General features: G+C 45.8%; 1 protein-coding gene across 3 annotated transcripts in view; it reads right to left on the bottom strand.

The window, feature by feature from the left end:
* LOC115139787 (protein prune homolog 2-like) overlaps positions 1–18,618 on the bottom strand; it is a 54,474-nt gene that overhangs the window by 2,355 nt on the left and 33,501 nt on the right. For 2 of the 3 annotated variants that reach the window (XM_029677569.2, XM_029677570.2), the window contains exons 8-17: positions 12,736–16,826; positions 12,239–12,289; positions 11,666–12,103; positions 8,824–8,894; positions 8,212–8,415; positions 7,655–7,834; positions 6,830–6,929; positions 6,570–6,701; positions 5,518–5,604; positions 609–707 (exon numbers count right to left, since the gene is read on the bottom strand). In XM_029677569.2, coding sequence (XP_029533429.2) covers positions 609–707; positions 5,518–5,604; positions 6,570–6,701; positions 6,830–6,929; positions 7,655–7,834; positions 8,212–8,415; positions 8,824–8,894; positions 11,666–12,103; positions 12,239–12,289; positions 12,736–16,826 — 5,453 coding nt within the window. The remainder of the gene's footprint in view (positions 1–608; positions 708–5,517; positions 5,605–6,569; positions 6,702–6,829; positions 6,930–7,654; positions 7,835–8,211; positions 8,416–8,823; positions 8,895–11,665; positions 12,104–12,238; positions 12,290–12,735; positions 16,827–18,618) is intronic. The other variant, XM_029677572.2, reaches the window with a different exon arrangement.

Here is an 18,618-nt window from a genome sequence, read left to right as displayed (position 1 = left end):
CTTCATTGCCAAAATACTGAAATATTCCTTTAAGGACAAATTCTTAGTTACAATGACAACATGGCAAGTTGATCTAAAACAGGGATAAGCAAATTGGAAGACGATGTCATGCTGGATTTAGTTATTTTCCTTTCAAATCAGCATCTGTCCCCTGGCATGGGCCGGAGTTGGCTATCCATGATCTGGAATGAATGTCCCCTCAGTCTATCCCCCTCAATAACAGCCAGTAGTGCAACATTTTACAGTCATTTTATGGTTCCCCCCAAAAAGGCCCACACCACACTATTATACTCCTCATACCACCTTTTAACAGCGACAATGTTTTGTACCTGTGTGGATCTAAACATTGTCACTTTTTTAAATGTTGTATTACAGAATGTCAGTGTGATCTTATGCACATGCAATGTGTCAAGTGCTGTAAAGTTTAACCCCCAAATTGGCTACTTTGTAAGATACTTTTTACAGAAATCTAGTTGTCTGATCATACCGTTTCCAAAACTAGTGGTGGAACTCCATTCCACTCTCGTTCCATGTGTGTGTGTGTGTGTGTGTGTGTGTGAGAGTTGTTACTTTATCTTCATGCTCACAATATCTTCACACTCACTCACTTGATAATGCTCTCAGGGATGTGCACATACTCCATTGGAATTAGCTGTCGTAGCTCCGCCAGGCTGTTCACATACTTTATCTTACTGCTGAACTTAGAACTGCAGAGAGAGACAGAGAGAGAGAAGTTGTGAGAAAGGTGGAGAGGTGGCAGAGAATGGGGGTGGTGGGGGGGGCAAAAACAAAGACATGATAGAACACAACTTAAAGCTGACAGGTTGATCAAATGCATTATTACTTGTTATACAGTGCATTTGGAATGTATTCAGACCCCTTGACCTCCACATGTTGTTACGTTACAGCCTTATTCTAAAATTGATTCAATGTTTTTTTCTTCTCGTCAATCTACACATAATGACAAAGCGAAAACAGTTTTTTTAGACAAAAAAACAGAAATACTTTATTTTCAAGAATTCAGACCCTTTGCTATGGGACTCAAAATTGAGCTAAGGTGGATCCTGTTTCCAAATGACCACCCTTGAGAGGTTTCTACAACTTGATTGGAGATCTGGGGAAGGGTACCAAAACATTTCTGCAGCATTGAAGGTCCCCAAGAACACAGTGGCCTATATCATTCTTAAATGGAAGAAGTTTGGAACCACCAAGACTTCCTAGAGCTGGCCGCCCGGCAAAACTAAGCAATCGTTGGCAGAAGGGCCTTGGTCAGGGAGGTGACCAAGAACCCAATGGTCACTCTGACAGAGCTCCAGAGTTCCTCTGTGGAGATGGGAGAACCTTCCATAAGGACAAACATCTCTGCAGCACTCCACCAATCAGGGCTTTATGGAAAAGTGGCCAGACAAATCAAATCTTATTAGTTACATGCGCCAAATACAACAGGTACCTTACAACAATACCTTACAGTGAAATGCTTACTTATGAACCCCCAACCAACAATGCAGTTTCAAAAAATACGGACAAGAATAAGAGATAAAAGTAACAAGTAATTAAAGAGCAGCAGTAAAACAACAATAGAAAGACTACATACAGGGGGAACCGGTACAGAGTCAATGTGCGGGGGGGGGGCAACAGTTAGTTGAGGTAGTATGTACATGTAGGTAGAATTATTGAAGTGACTATGCATAGAAGACAACAACAGAGAGTAGCAGCGGTGTAAAGAGGGGGGGGGGGGCAATGAAAATAGTCTGGGTAGCCATTTGATTAGATGTTCAGGAGTCTCATGGCTTGGGGGTAGAAGCTGTTTAGAAGCCTCTTGGAACTAGACTTGGTGACCCGGTACCGCTTGCAGTGCGATAGCAGAGAGAACAGTCTATGACTAGGGTGGCTGGAGTCTGACAATTTTTAGGGCCTTCCTCTGACACCGCCTGGTATAGAGGTCCTGGATGGCAGGAAGCTTGGCCCCAGTGATATACTGGGCTATTCGCACTACCCTCTGTAGTACCTTGCGGTCGGAGGCCGAACAGTTCCCATACCAAGCAGTGATGCAACCATGGTGCAGCTGTAGAGCCTTTTGAGGATCTGAGGACCCATGCAAAATATTTTCAGTTTCCTGAGGGGGAATAGGTTTTGTCATGCTCTCTTCACGACTGTCTTGGTGTGCTTGGACCATGTTAGTTTGTTGGTGATGTGGACACCAAGGAACTTGAAGCTCTCAACTTGCTCCACTGCAGCCCCGTCAATGAGAATGTGGGCGTGCTCGGTACTCTTTTTCATGTAGTCCACAATCATCTCCTTTGTCTTGATCACATTGAGGTAGAGGTTGTTGGCCTGGCACCACATGACCAGGTCTCTGACCTCCTCCCTATAGGCTGTCACGTCGTTGATCAGGCCATCGACAAATTTAATGATGGTGATGGAGTCATGCCTGGCCGTGCAGTCATGAGTGAACAGGGAGTACAGGTCGGGACTGACCATGCACCCCTGAGGGGCCCCTGTGTTGAGGATCAGCGTGGCGGATGTGTTGTTGCCTACTCTTACCACCTGGGGCAGCCCGTCAGGAAGTCCAGGATCCAGTTGCAGAAGGAGGTGTTTAGTCCCAGAGTCCTTAGCTTATTGATGAGCATTTGAGGGCACTATGGTGTTTAACGCTGAGCTGTAGACAATGAATAGCATTCTCGCATAGGTGTTCCTTTTGTCCAGGTGGGAAAGGGCAGAGTGGAGTGCAATAGAGATTGCATCATCTGTGGATCTGTTGGGGCGGTATGCAAATTGGAGCTGGTCTAGGGTTTCTGGGATAATGATGTTGATATGAGCCATGACCAGCCTTTCAAAGCACTTCATGGTTACAGATGTGAGTGCTACGGGTCAGTAGTCATTTAGGCAGATTACTTTAGTGTTCTTGGGCACAGGCACTATGGTGGTCTGCTTAAAACATGTTGGTATTACAGACTCGGACAGGGATAGGTTGAAAATGTCAGTGAAGACACTTGCCAGTTGGTCAGCGCATGCTCGCAGTACCTGTCCTGGTAATCCGTATGTCCCTGCGGCCTTGTGAATGTTGACCTGTTTTATTAAAGGTCTTACTCACAGTCGTCCGGAACAGCTGGTGCTCTCATGCATGTTTCAGTGCTATTAGCCTCTAAGCGAGCATAGAAGCAGTTTAGCCTGTCTGGTAGGCTTGTATCACTAGGCAGCTCTCAGCTGTGCTTCCCTTTGTAGTCTGTAATGGTTTGCAAGCCCGGTCACATCTGACGAGCGGCAGAGCCGGTGTAGTATGATTTGATCTTAGTCCTGTATTGACGCTTTTCCTGTTTGATGATTCATCACAGGGCATAACGGGATTTTTTAGAAGCTTCCAGGTTAGAGTCTCGCTCCGTGAAAGCGGCAGCTCTAGCCTTTAGCTCAGTGCAAATGCTGCCTGTAATCCATGGCTTCTGGTTGGGGTATGTACATACAGTCACTGTGGGGACGACGTCAACGATGACCTTATTGATGAAGCCAATGACTGATGTGGTGTACTCCTCAATGCCATCAGAGGAATCCCGGAACATATGCCAGTCTGTGCTAGCAAAACAGTCCTGTAGCTTAGCATCTGCTTCATTTGACCACTTTTTTATTGATCTAGTTACTGGTGCTTCCTGCTTTAATTTTTGCTTGTAAACAGGAATCAGGAGGATAGAATTATGGTCAGATTTGCCAAATGGTTGGCGAGGGAGAGCTTTGTATGTGTTTCTGTGTGTGGAGTATAGTTGGTCCAAAGTTTTTTCCCTCTGGTTGCATATTTAACATCCTGATAGAAATTTGGTAAAACGGATATAAATTTCCCTGCATTAAAGTCCCCGGCTACTAGGAGCGCCACCTCTGGGTGGGTGTTTTCTTGTTTGCTTATGGCGGAATACAGCTCATTCAATGCGGTCTTAGTGCCAGCCTCTGACTGTGGTGTTATGTAAACAGCTACAAAAAATACAGATGAAAACTCTAGGTAGGTAGTGTGGTATACAGCTTATCATGAGATACTCTACCTCAGGCGAGCAATAGCTTGAGACTTCCTTAGATATCGTGCACCAGCTGTTATTTACAAAAATACATAGTCCGCTGCCCCCTTGTCTTACCAGGAGCCTCTGTCCTATCCTGCCGGTATAGCGTGTAACCAGCCAGCTGTACGTTGATAGTGTCGTCATTCAGCCACGTCTCCTTGAAGCATAAGATGTTACTGTTTTTAATGTCCCGTTGGTAGTTTAACCTTCCGCATAGCTCATTGATTTTATTCTCCAAAGATTACACGTTTGCTAGTAGAATGGAGGGAAGTGGGGGTGTATTTGATCGCCTACGAATTCTCAGAAGGCAACCCACCCTTTGGCCCCTTTTTCTCCGCCTCCTCTTCACGCAAATTGCAGGGATCTGGGCCTGTTCCCGAGAAAGTAGTATATCGTTCGCGTCGGGCTTGTCAGACTCGTTAAAGGAAAAAAGGATACTGCCAGTCTGTGGTGAGTAATCGCAGTCCTGATGTCTAGAAGTTATTTTTGGTCATAAGAGACGGTATATAGGCAACATTATGTACAAAATAAGTTTAAAAAAGCAAGTTACAAACAACGCAAATAAACAAACAAAGAAATCACAATAGTTTGGGGACACGTAAAACGTCTGCTTTCCACCTCTAATATAAGCCATCTAATATAAGCCACTCCTCAGTAAAAAGGCACATGACAGCCTCCTTGGAGTTTGCCAAAAGGCACCTAAAGGACTCTCTGACTATGAGAAACAAGATTCTCTGGTCTGATGAAACCAAGATACTTTGCTCCGTTCATCTTTCCCTCGATCCTGACTAGTCTCCCAGTCCCTGCCGCTGAAAAACATCCCTACAGTGAAGCATGGTGGTGGCAGCATCATGCTGTGGGGATGTTTTTCAGCGGCAGGGACTGGGAGACTAGTCAGGATCGAGGGAAAGATGAACGGAGCAAAGTACAGAGAGATCCTTAGGTGATCAAATACTTATGTCATGCAATAAAATGCAAATTAATTACTTACAAATCATACAATGTGATTTTCTGGATTTTGATAAAAATTACAATTATGATAAAAATTACAGACCTCTACATGCTTTGTAAAGTAGGAAAACCTGCAAAATCGGCAGTGTATCAAATACTTGTTCTGCCCACTGTATAAGTTACCACACCCGGTCTCAGGGATGGTTAACTCTGGAAATTCCTTCGCTCTCTACAGAGTTATGTAAATCAGCTTTTAGTTTTTTTGCACTGTATTTGTGGAACAATCTTCAAAATGCTCTTAAATTAGATGTCTGTGCCTCTAGGGCAATTCAGATTCCTAATTGAGGACCTTATTACTGATGAATGTGTTTTGTATCTGTTTGCATTTCATATTCAATGTTTTGTATTTTGCTAAATTGTCCATAAATTCAGGGCTCTTCTGTAAAAGAGACATTGGTCTTAGTATGACTCCCTGGTTAAATAAAAGACAAATAAATGTGTGAGAAAGCATGGGTATCTCCACCTTATGAAGGGTCTGATGATTCCCAACACTGTTCGGATAAACCAAGACGGATGGACAATGATGAAGGATTTCAGATTCTTCCTGAGCCTGACATGAGACATGAAAACAAAAGAAAACAAGAGTTAGTGAGAATTAAAGCATGAGTCTGTATGTACTGTGTGCATGTGTGTGTGTGTGTATTTTTGGTTTTAGTATCCTTGTGGGGACCAGAAGTCCTCACAAGGATAGTAAAACATGGATACATTTTGCCAGTCCCCACAAGGAAAAAAGGCTATTTTAGGTGTTAGGTTTAGAATTCTGGATTCGGGTTAGGTTTCGGGGATTTACCCAAAATCCAGAAACTCCTTAGTGATTCCATACAATGAAACAACTGCTGCGGCTTTGGTGGCTAGATGGCGGCGACCATCTGAAACTTAATTTGTCAAAATTCTTCTTCTGAATTCTCAAATAAATACGGTTCGACGACATCGGCACCCCAGGAGTTTTCTTCATCGCAAGTATTTCATCGTCAGACATACAGTATTTGTAAGTACTTTGTATAACTAATGTGTAATGCTGTCTTCACTTCTCCTCCGAATAAAACGTGCATCTGCGCACACGCACAGTTGTTACCCATCTCCACTGCTGTGGCAGTTGGCTACATAAAATTATTATAGCAAATAATCGCAAATGTTTTAGGTGGAAAAGTACACATTTCCTAACTCCAAACTGATAGTACTTTCACCAAAAATAGCTCTTTCGGCTGTAAATTTTCAGTAAAACAATGAATGTCCAAACTTCCCAGATTTCTGAATCATGGATTCACTGGCAACGGAGCATAGTGAGGCCTGCATCCAGCAACGTCACAAGTCACGTGACCCGTTTTTTCAGCTGTTTCAGAACAGCACTACAGGGACAGGAAGTGGGAGAGGGCTAACGCAGCAGTAGTTTCAATGTATGGAATTACTTGGGAGTTTCTGGATTTTAGGTCAACTTCTTTAAGGTTAGGATTAGGGAAAATAGGACTTTGGTCCCAAGAAGGATAGTGTGTGTGTGTGTGTGTGACTTGTTACCTCCTGTCAATCATATGGTAGCACTTCTTCATCCAACCTATTCCAGGCATCCTCCTGCGGGGTGTGGCTCCATTCAGATACACAATCATGTAGTCTTCAGCAACCATGAGCTCCAGAGTGCTGATCACATACCTGAACACACACACACACACACACACAAAATACTGTTGAGTGAGTTTTGATACATGATGATACAATACATGTGTGATACATGCTATGCTTATGGATCTACTGACTTGATCACAATCAATAGCACTTACAGGAAGAGGTTCTCCATGACGTAATGATAATCATCACAGTTACTGTCCGGTAGGAAGCACGCTGCAAACACGATGATGGCATTCAGGTCACCATAGTAACCTGAGGAGAAGGAGGAGACGGGGGGCTCATCAAGAGGTGTCCACTGAATAATCACAGGAGATTCAATGCAAAGGTGTGTCTGTGTGTCAGGGTTGGGGTCAATTCAAATTGAAGTCACTCAATTCAGGAAGTGATTTGAATAAAAAATGCAAACATTCAAAAACTTAATAGCTTTGGGAAATTGGGAAATCATTGAAAATGGATGCCATTTTAAAAATTTCACTCCCCAGTTTTGTGGTATCCAATTGGTAGTTAGTCTTGTCTCATCGCTGCAACTCCCGTACGGACTCGGGAGAGGTGAAGGTCGAGAGCCGTGCGTCCTCCGAATCACAACCCAACCAAGCCGCACTGCTTCTTGACACAATGCCCATTTAACCCGGAAGCCAGCTGCACCAATGTGTCGGAGGAAACACCGTACACCTGGCTACAGTGTCAGCGTGCACTGCACCCGGCCCGCCACAGGAGTCGCTAGTGCACGATGGGACAAGGACATCCCTGCCGACCAAACCCTCCCCTAACCCGGATGACGCTGGGCCAATTGTGGGTCTCCCGGTCGCGGCCGACTGTGACAGAGCCTGGACCCGAACCCAGGATCTCTAGTGGCACAGCCTTAGACCACTGCGCCACTCGGGAGGCCATGGATGCAATTTTCAATGGCATTTCTGTTTATTTCCTCAATTGACTGACTTCAATATGACTTGGAGTGTGTGTGTGTGTGTGTGTACCTCCATGAGAGATGACTCTTTGGTAAGACTCAATACACTTCATGTCGATGCGGTGCTCCTGCTCCCCAATGACAACTGTCCTCCACAGTTTGGCGTCCTGTCGCTCCTCCTCTGCACTGTATTCTGGGATAGCCTCGCTAGGCTCCCTGTCTGCTTCCTGATTGGACCCCTGGGGGTCACCTGTTGGTGAAATCATTCTATAGCTAATGGCCTAACTCGCACACATCGTGATGAAGCATAAGAATACAGCTAGAAGAGTCTTCATAAAAACAAAATGCAAACACACCTTGCTTGACATGTATGGGTGAGTGTATGTGAGTCTTTCTCTATTGTTTGTTTTTATTTACAAACAAATGACTGAAAGTGTCTTTTCACATATTGAATTGTGTCCAACACATTTTCTTGAACACGTTTTGATTCCTCCTTTGAGTAGAGCCTGTGGTTGTTTAAGTCTCTCTGTCTGTATCATGTGTGTGTACAATGAGCTTGTGCGTGTGTGTAGACTCGTGTGTGTGTGTGTGTGTGTGTGTGTGTGTGTGTGTGTGTGTGTGTCTCACCTATTCCGTTGAACTCCAGGGAGTCGGCCTCGTCAGGTGTGTCCAGCTCGTCCACGTTGATGTCCAGATCGTCGCCCGTATCCAAGGCGTCGTCAGAGAGGAGGGATCCCTCGCTGCGGTCCAGAGACACGTTCATGGGCGGAGCCACCAGCTTCTTCCTGGGTGGGATACTGGCCCCATTCAGCTCCAGAGAGGAAGGGGGATCTAAGGAAAATGTTCACGATGTGTTAGGGATATGACTCTCTGTATGCAAATTAATATTTCCTCATAAGTTCTTGAATTCATGATCAGTAAACGGTGATACAAACCCAATTGACATCATTAAAATAAATAGCATTAGTGGAGAGAAGAGATAGCCATATCTTTAGAGACAGTGATACACTACAATGACTAGGAGATGAGATACGACCTCTTATTTGAGTGTAAATCTATATACCACAAATTGGTAGCAGGATACTAGTGGCGTTGGTTGTAGCATAGATAACCCATGTCCCACTCGCTCCATTGGTCAAGAGAAAGTATTTAGACCCACAGATCAATGACAACCGTGACTCTGCACAGATGCACTTTTTTTTCTTGTGTGTGTCGAAAAAGGGCGTGCGTGTGCATCACCTGGTCTGTTTTCCAACCCATCTGTGTGGTCTTTATTTGAGGCCATCATCCCAGGATCGTCTGAAGCAGGCCTACCCCAAACACACACAAGCATCCAGTCATGACTAAAACAACCATGGTCTCTTCTCAATTGAGGAATAAAAAAAAAAACATTCAAGAAAATGAGTTTGACACAATTCAATAGATGAACATACACTTCTAATAATTTGTTTGTGAATACTTGACCACGAAGCATCACTAAATGCACGTGGACCAGGGACAATACAACCTATTTTTATTTGCCTCCAAGCCGCACCCCCAGACCCTGATTAGCATAACTCCCATTAACAATGGGGAGTTAGACAAAGACTCACACGCACTCACGCATGCACACACTTTCCAACACACCCAGCTTTCCCAACAATGGGACGAAAATATACCAACAACTAACCAATTGCTTCTAATCTAAAGAGAGTTGTTGTTGTTGGTGCCATTCTCTCCAACAAAGATGCTCTACAAACTCACCTCTTCCCAGACAACCAGGTGATCTCGGTGCTGCTCTCCTGTCAACTGGGATGCCACACACTTCTCTCTCTTCCCCAACTCTTGTTGTTTAAAAAAAAAAAATCTTTCACACTTTGCTTCTCTTTCTGGCTGTTCTGATTATTTTCTTTCTCTTTCAGCATAAGGGGCTCGGTCCCTCATTCGCCATATTGGAGTCATGTGACCTCCCTCTGAATCTTAATGAGAGCTGATCAGCTATCGCAGAGTGTAGAGCATGTCAAAATCAACACAAATTAAGTATAAAATATATAAGCTATGTTTAGTTACATTTGTCCACTACTCGTTCTAAAATTAGACTCCATGTCGGCCTCCAAAAAAACCCAGTTAAAAAACAAGATTATCACTACAAAAACTTAATTGTCAAAAATACATTGGATGTATTTAGAAGTTAGTTTCCCTCCTTTGTCATAAACAGTACAGCAAACAGAACTCAATCACAATTATTCAACACACACACAAATAGGGGGAGGGGTCATATTTATCCCCCGGTAACCAAAGAGGGGAGGAGTCATTACAATTACAAAGAGGGGTGACAAGGCAAGACAAACATCCACAACCCACTGGGCACACACCGGTTGAATCAACGTTGAATACACGTTAAATTTGTGCCCAGTGGGAATGCAACTGGGGCAGAGAAAAAAAACACACACAGACACACACACACCAAAAAACAGAGTAAACACTTCATAACAGAGCAACCTAAAGTTCCTCTCACTGAAACTGCTCTCCATTGGAAACACTGCCTATTCAAGGGAGTGTACATCTGAACATAGAATGTAGGCTACATTTTACACATAGCATATTGGAATTTGCATGTGTAGATGCAAAGTATGTAGACATAATAAATACTCTGTAGTATGAAATGACATGTAGCCCATTCTGGAGCATAGATTGGAATGGAGCCAACTCCATTGCTTGGGAGCGCATCCACATTAATGGGACAGTTGCCAAGCAACAGAGTTCAGGACTTCTTAATAAGTGGCCCATCCCACAGAGGAATTTGTGTGTGAGTGAGTGAGTGAGAGAGAGAGAGTGTTTGAGTGAAGTACACACACATGCAGTTGAATACTTTGGCAAGCTGGTTCCACAGTGAAACCTTGAGATGCAAATAACCCCCCCAAAATGTTTTAAGGAAATAGAAATGCTTGGAGGTCCTTATGCAATATAATTCAATTAAAAGCATGTGTGGATCAAGACAAACGGATCTGAATAAACACACATAGGGCTGGTTTCCTGGACACAGATTAAGCCACATTTTATACTAAAAAGCAATGGAAATTCTACATTTCAATTGTGAGTAAGTAATCATTTTTGAGTAATAATTCTGGAATAACCAGTCTGGATATTCAAATATGATGCCCTGGGCTACACTAAACAGTGAGCTGCTTCTATCACTCACAACACACACACACACACATTATGCAATGGGAATCAAATAGATTAAACTGATCTATTACTGATCCTGCATCATGGAAAACCAATAAAACACCAACATGTCAATTTGGGGCGCTGACACAGTCTCAAAAACACATACATGTAAACACAGTAGGGGGAATTGCCAGGGACCTCGCGATACTTAGGTGCCGATACGATACGTACTGCGATTCTATATGTGTTGCAATTTGATACCGTGATTTTATTGAGATTCAATGTTCCAAACATATTGCTCACCATATGTCTGCTGCAAAGGGACAAGATAGCATGAGAAAACACGTTTTAATCAGTCATGGAAATAAAAGTACTGAAAACAAATTGGCTCCCTTTTTAAAAAGAAAATGGAGAACAAGCTATTAAGGAAAAATACTGGAGTTTTGGTGCAGGTACAGCCAACTAGCGTAAAAATAATATTGGTATATTTTCAAAACAATGCGATATATATCGTAAACAATTATATCCCGATATGTAAATGTGTGCAAATACATTTTTTTTTTTTACCCCATCATTGCCAACACAGTCCCAAACATACACCTTGACTCAGGACTCCAACCACACACTATCACACTGTAGCCCTATAGGTTCAGTATGGACCTGTACTGCACTCCTGTGGTAATACACAATACCGCAGCTCAATGTCTCCAGTCTATTCTAATCTAGTCAATAATCTTAGTCAATAAAATGATGAATTAGATACTGAATACTTGAGAGATTCTCAAAAGACAACATAATATTTGAACTCAGATCTGTTCAAATTTTGGAATTGTAAAAACCTGGTCCTAGATATGTTTGTACTCCTATAGTCATTTTCATGCCAACCAAGACAGAACAAACAGATCTAAGAGGAGGCTAGTAAATAACTTACCTGGAGAGTAGAACGTGGGAATAGTCATCAGGAACATAACGGGTATGGTCTTCAAGAAGATACTTAGCGTTGCCCGTGAGGTCATGTGGCTCTTCAGGAGTTCTGGAGTGGTCTTGACCTTCAGCCTCCCACTGGGCCTGGCCTTCACTGTCATAATGGCTACAGTCATCAGACCGGCCTTGGCCATTGCCTTCAGTATGGTAGTAGTAGGAATTAGTAGTATGTCCTTTAGTCTCATAGTGTTGGCTGAGGAGATCATCTCTCGCCTCTTCAGCACAGTCACGGGTTTGGTAGGAGGCATGGTCTTCAGTCTGTTCAGTGTGTCCGTATCCATACTGGGTGGAACTGTCGTTGGATTGGTCCTGGCTCGCTGTCCACTGGTGAGGAACCCCCTCGCTGGCTCGCTGGTTCCAAGACTGGGATGCAACATCTTCAAGTCTGAAGGGGAGGGGGGATGTACAAAACAGATGACAAAAACATATCAAACATGTAATAATCACTGACTATCAGTCATTCTCATGTCCACTAAAGAGTGAAAAATACTGGTTAGAAATCACAGATTCTCACACACACCTTGTGTGAGACAGAGGGGAGCTGGCTCCATTGGCTGTGGTGGGGATACAGCTGTAATGAGGCAGGTAATGCATATTTAATGAGGCGTAAACAGATTTCTAAACACACCCAGGGCTGACATCAAAGTCTGGCGCAACACCACACACACACACACTGATCCCTGGTTTCATCTTCAAAAGCTCTGATCATGTCGGAGAAGGGTGTGAGGCAACACGGGTGCAGTATCCACTCTCTTTCCCCCTCCACCCACCCCATTCTTCTCTCACATAGTACACACCGTCTCACTCTCCTGAGAGCTTTTAACTCTGCTTGCACGGTCTGTGCTACTTTACAAATACCCAGCAGCTGTTTAGAGACCCGTACACACTCAGAAACCCATAGAAAAGGCAGGATAGCCTAAGGGCAAACACAATGAAGCATAATATACACAAAGAAACACCATAACTCTCATTTATGTAAAGAATTGTACGGTGTGCTACTTTATAGATATTACTTACCCCAGGTAGGATGAGTCCGTTTCTTCAAAATCATCTCCACCACCTCCCATTTGATGATCGACTAACAGGTCTTCAAGGCCCTGTGAAGGTCTTCGGGGTTGATTTCTCATTGGTTGCTCAGCTGCAAAGTCAACCTGATTCTGCGAGAACCTTTCCATCATTGACTGTGCTGTCAGTCTATCACCATCCTCTGAGAAATGACCTCCACTCAGGTGCTCACTATTCTCCAGTAGCTCAGCGGTAGGCCCAGGGTTTGGTGCATGGGCGTGGCTGTGTATCACCTCACATACTCCTTTCTCCATCTCCTCACCTGTGTCCCAACTGGGAGGGTCCATGCCAAACTCCTCCTCTTCCTTGTCCATGAGGTCGCCTGAGAACGGAAGCCCCACCTCTTGGACAGGAGAGGGACCACCTGATAGGTTCTCGGGAGTGCCCATCAATGAGCTGTCCCCCAATGGGGATTGTGAGCTGTCTGTGAGGGGGAGGGGAGACTGGGGGATGGCGTGATGCCGCTGCTGGTCGCCTTGTTCCCTCGGCAGAGAGCCCCAGCCCTGGCTCCGTTTAGAGGGAGATGGGGGGACGGAGGGGGAGAGCCCGCCCTCATCCGAGTCCTCCAGAGAGATCTGAGAGTGGACGTAGACCTCCTCCCTGGCTTTGAGGAAGTGTTGTTCTGCTGGGTATCTCAGGGAGGCGCTGCTGCTTTTTACGACTCTGGCATTCGTCTGGCCATCATAGCTGTCGTCATCCAAGTCCGAACTACCGAGGCCCGCTACTCTCATCTCTGACTGGTGGAGGCTTGGCCGATTGGTATCCGATTGGCCGCAGCCGCTTATCTCTGTGGTCACTTGGATTTGAGGGCTAACAAGATAAGAGGCGGCTGTTTCGGAGTACCTTTGGTTGGTTGTGTGCGAGCTTTGACAGAAGCCAATCCCATTTGCGTTGGCTTGGGTAGAGTGGTCTTCATCTGTGGGAATAGGCGAAATAGGATTGTCACCTGCGTCTGAGCAGAATGGGCTGTGGATATCTATGTTTGTTCGATCACGCCTATTTAGCTCATTTTTGTCTTGATGATGTCTGTGAGTGGCTGTCCCGGATTGGAGTAAAGTAGCCGCATAAGAGAGCATGCTATATGTCTCTAAGGATCTAGACCCCTTCCTGCTGCCAATATCAGTGTCTCTGGTTACATTCCTCTCTCTATAATCATCCTTGCTCTCTCTATCACTCTCTCTGACTGTCCCCGACACGATGATGTAGTCCATCTCCAGGCCTGATGAGGATTCGCCATCTGAGTTGGACCTGACATCCTCGCTGCTCCCGGGAGGAAAGCTATCTGGGCTGGGCTTGAGCCTGTCTTTTTCCCCTGAGCTGGAGCTCAGTGACATAGGAACACTATGGATGCTATCTTCCATATGATGAGGTCCCCCATCCGGATAGATCACCTTAGTAGTCCATTGGAGGGATGATGCGCCATTTGGTGGTGATTCAGAATCACCGGCTTTTAAAACAGGGGTTGATAGGTGGTCCCAACTGTCAAGCTTTGGGGATGCAGAGGGCTGAGGCTGAGTTGTGTCTGGGTCTTTCCATGTCTGGTCAAAGTTTAACTCAGTGACTGGCTCCTCCCCGTGACTCAGAGGTAAGGCGTCATCCTCTGTGGGGGAGGAGCCATCATCCACCAGCACAAATGGGGAATGGCTACTCAGGTCCTCTGTCCAATCGGGGCCCTCAGATGCCTCAGATCCCTGCCCTCTGTTGTCATACTCGCTCTTCACAGAGGGCCCCCCTGGAACTGGAAGCTTCCCATTTCTGGTCCCGTGGCCCAGTCCAGAGGTTCCGTCGAACAGGAACACCTGTCTGCCAGTGGAAGTCAACTGTTCAATGCCTGTCGTTGACCCGCTACAATCACTGTTGCCTTTCACGATGAACAGCTGATGTTCAGTGGTGCTGCCACTTGATTCTGGCTTTAGCAATTCTATAAAAGGGCTGGACTGACCTTGGATCAGCTCAGTAGTGTCTGCTCTAGGGCTGGCCTGGAGATCAGGGGAGGAGGGCTGACTCCAGATGCCTCCTCCTCCTACGTTATCATACTCAGAGGTAGACATCACCATGTTTGGGACGGGGATGAGCATGTCCCCCGACATTTGATCCTGTGTAATTTGATTCTCTGTCATCATGTGATCATCATGCCCTGATTGGGGACATATTTTTCCCTCGTCTCCATTGATGACTATCCGGACTCTCTGGGCCTGCCTCCTTACATTCTCTTGTAGTGGTGAGGCTTCTTCAGAATATCTTCCCTCCCCCTCATGTTGCCTTAGGTCTGTCCCAGGCTCCGGCTCCCAGGGCTCCATGCCAGCAAGCTCCTCTCTCCCAGTCCCAGCGACCTCCGGACTGGTTGCCATGGAAGCACTGTCTTCCTGTATGGTGGTGTTCCACATGTCCATCCCCTCACTAGACACGCCCAGTGGACTCTCCAAGGATGTTCCCAGCGCAGGGAGCCCGCAGGAGTCCGACCGCTCAGATAGATCGGCCATGTCTGGGGTAGTGAGTGTGGATTGGCTGTCTTCGTGGATTGTCATGTTCCATAGGTCCAGAGACTCTGGGTAGGACGGGGTCGTGACACTGGTGGCGCTGGTCGCACTGTCCGATTTGAGAAATCCCTTCTGGGCTGAGTAGGTCCAGAAGTCCAGCTCTGTGGCCTTCCTGACTAGACCATCCTCTTCTTCCTTCGAGGTCTCTGGCGTGAGAGGGGCCAGAGATGCTCGCTTTTTTCCTACCACAGAAGAGCGTGCACGTGATGTGACTTTGAGGAGCTTCCCTTCTCCGTTCTCTTCGTCCGGAGGAGTGAGCTGCAGATCGTCCAGTGTCACCGGCTGCCATGGTTCTGTGAAACCTGAGTCAGGGTTCCAGGTGTCGTAGGGTTCTATGTACTCATTCACAAGAGTGAGCTGTCTCTCCACTGGTTTGGAACACACATCCTTCTCTTCTCGCAGCTTAGTGTTTCTCACATCTCCTTCTCCTCTTCCTCTTCCACCTCCGCTGCCCTCGTCCTCTCTCAGTCCCTCCAGATCAATGTCAGGGTTAGGACAATCTGTGCAGACATACCCAGCCTCTGTCAGGCTCCACGTGTTGGCGTCATCCGAGGTGGAGCCTTTCGTATCCAAGGCAAAGTCATCCCAGGCCTCTGACGAGGATACGCTCTCTTTGTGCTGCAGCCCGTTGATTCTCTCAGCGACGTCCTCTGGAAAGAAGCGGACCTCTGTGCCACTGTGAGTGCTGCTACCCACAAGGCTGTTGACAGGAGTGGGAGGGACCCTATTCATGCTCTGGTCCATCAGAGCTCCTCCCCCAATCAAGTCGCTTCCTACCAATCCTCCATGCCCAGCTGACGAATCAGGGGTGTAGAAATCCACCATGCTCAGCTCATCAAACTCAGACAGGCTGGAGCTGCCATGGCCTCCTGTACCTCGAGAGGAGTGCAGCACTGCATCTTCTGCAGGTGGAGACGAGTTACTGCAGTGCAGTGGGTCAAAGCTGAACAGCTCAAGGTTTTCGCCGCTCCTGTTCCTGCTTGAGTGTCTCCTCTCATGCGGGATGGGGGACAGAGAGGGGAACCCGAGCGCCGGGTTTAGGAGGAAACCCCCGGCCATCGCCTCAGCTACCGGGCTGTCATCACTTAGGAACACGGAGCTCTCCTTGGAGGAGCGGCTGCTGCGGATGGTTGCCAGGCCGCTGTCTGGGCTCACCAGGTCAGCACCCACATCACCAGGCATCGCCACGGCAATGGGGCCCTCGGGCCTCTCCACGTCAGAGCCGTACATGTCGGTGAAGCCTGAGGAGCCCTGGGACAGTGGGGCGCTGCCCGCCACGCCCTCCGTGGAGGAGGTCCTGCTAGTGGGGGCGCAGGCTAACAAGCAGCACCGGCGCTCCATGAACTCCTTGAGGAGCTCCATGACCAGGGGTCCCAGACCTCGAGGTGAGTCTGCCAGGGTCTTGTGGTGGTAGAGCTGCAGGGACCCTTGGGAGCCCTGGGGACAGTCCACAGGCTCCAGCCTAAGAGAGGAGCTCACTGACTCCTCCAGCTCACAGCAGATCTGGAACAGAACCGGAACAAGTGGAATGACAGCATGGTATAAAAAAAATGCTTTGGCAGAGCCAAGGACAAAATGAAATCTGTTCCATTTTGATGTTATTTCAACAAAAATGTTCAATAAAAGTGATTCACTTTTTCACTTTCAAATGTCAACGTTTTATATTATTTCCAACATATACACAAACACATTGGCAGTGTATCTGTATACTAGGTGATTGGTGTGCATATCTCTCTATTAAGTTGTTTGCGTTAGTCTCTCTGGTAGGTAATGTGTGTATACAGAGCCATCAGAAAGTATTCATGCCCCTTTGACTTATTCCACATTTTGTTGTGTTACAGCTTGAATTCAAAACAGATTCAAAAAGTCATTCTCACCCATCTACACACAATACCCTGAAATGACAAAGTGAAAACATTGTTTTGTTATTTTACAAAATGAAATACAGATATATCTCAATTACATAAGTCTTTCCATAAGTCTGAGTCAATACTTTGTAGAAGCACCTTTGGCGGTGATTACAGTTGAGCCATCTTGGTCTATCAGCTTTGCACATCTGGATTTGGGGATTCTCTCCCGTTCTTCCTTGCAGATTTTCTCAAGCTCTGTTAAGTTAGATGAGGAGCGGCAGTGAACAGCAATCTTCAAGTCTATCTACAGATTTTCTCAAGCTCTGTTAAGTTAGATGAGGAGCGGCGGTGAACAGCAATCTTCAAGTCCATCTACAGATTTTCAATAGGATTCAAATCTGGGCTTTGGCTGGGCCACTCAAGGACATTCACATTGTTGTTTAGAAACCATTACAACATTGCTTTGGCTGTATGCTTGGGGTCATTGTCCTGTTGGAACGTAAATCTTCGTCCCAGTCTAAGGTTGTTTACACTCTGAAGCAGGTTCTCATCAAGGATTCACCTGTATTTGGCGTCATTCATTGTTCCCTCTGAAAAGCATCCCCATAGCATGATGCTGCCACCACCATGCTTCATGGTAGGGATGGTGTTAGACAGGTGTTTTTCCCCCAGACATAGCGCTTTGCATTCAGGCCATTGCCCTCTCATCAGACCACAGAATATTTTGCCTTATGATCTCAGAGTCTTTCAAGTATCTTTTTGCAAACTCCAGGTGTTTTGTCATGCCTTTTTCTCAGGAGTGGATTCCGTCTGGCCAATTCTCCCATCTCAGCCATTAGGTTCTTGGCCACCTCCCTGACCAAGGTCCTTCTTGCCTGGTTGTTCAGTTTGGTCAGACAGCCAGCTCTAGGCGGAGTCTGGGTAGCCTCATATGTTTTCAATTTCCCAATGATGGAGGCCACTGTGCTCTTTGAAACTTTCAACACAAATTGTTTTATATATTCCCCAGATATATGCCTCATCACAATTCTCTCTCAGAGATTTACAGACAGTTCCTTGGATTTCATGGTATAGTTTCTGCTCTGGCATGCACTGTCAACTGTTGGACCTTTTATATAGACAGGTGTGTTTATTTCTAAATCATGTCCAAACAATTGAATTGGTCACAGGTGGACTCTAATCAAGTTGTAGTGACATCTCAAGGATGAGCAAAGGAAATTGGATGCACCTGAGCTCATTTTGGAGTGTCATAGCCAAGGGGCATGAATAATTATGTAAATGAGATATTTCCGTATTTCATTTTGAATACATTTGCTAAAATTTCTAAAAACATTTTTTCACTTTGTCATTATGGGGTATTGTGTGTAGATGGGTGAGAAAAAAGATCCATTTTGAATTCAGGCTGTAACACAACAACATGTGGAATAAGTCATACCCCTTGAGTG

Source organism: Oncorhynchus nerka, linkage group LG13 (genome assembly GCF_034236695.1).
Source record: "Oncorhynchus nerka isolate Pitt River linkage group LG13, Oner_Uvic_2.0, whole genome shotgun sequence".
Lineage (NCBI taxonomy): Eukaryota > Metazoa > Chordata > Actinopteri > Salmoniformes > Salmonidae > Oncorhynchus > Oncorhynchus nerka.
This window is presented reverse-complemented; position numbering and strand designations above follow the sequence as displayed.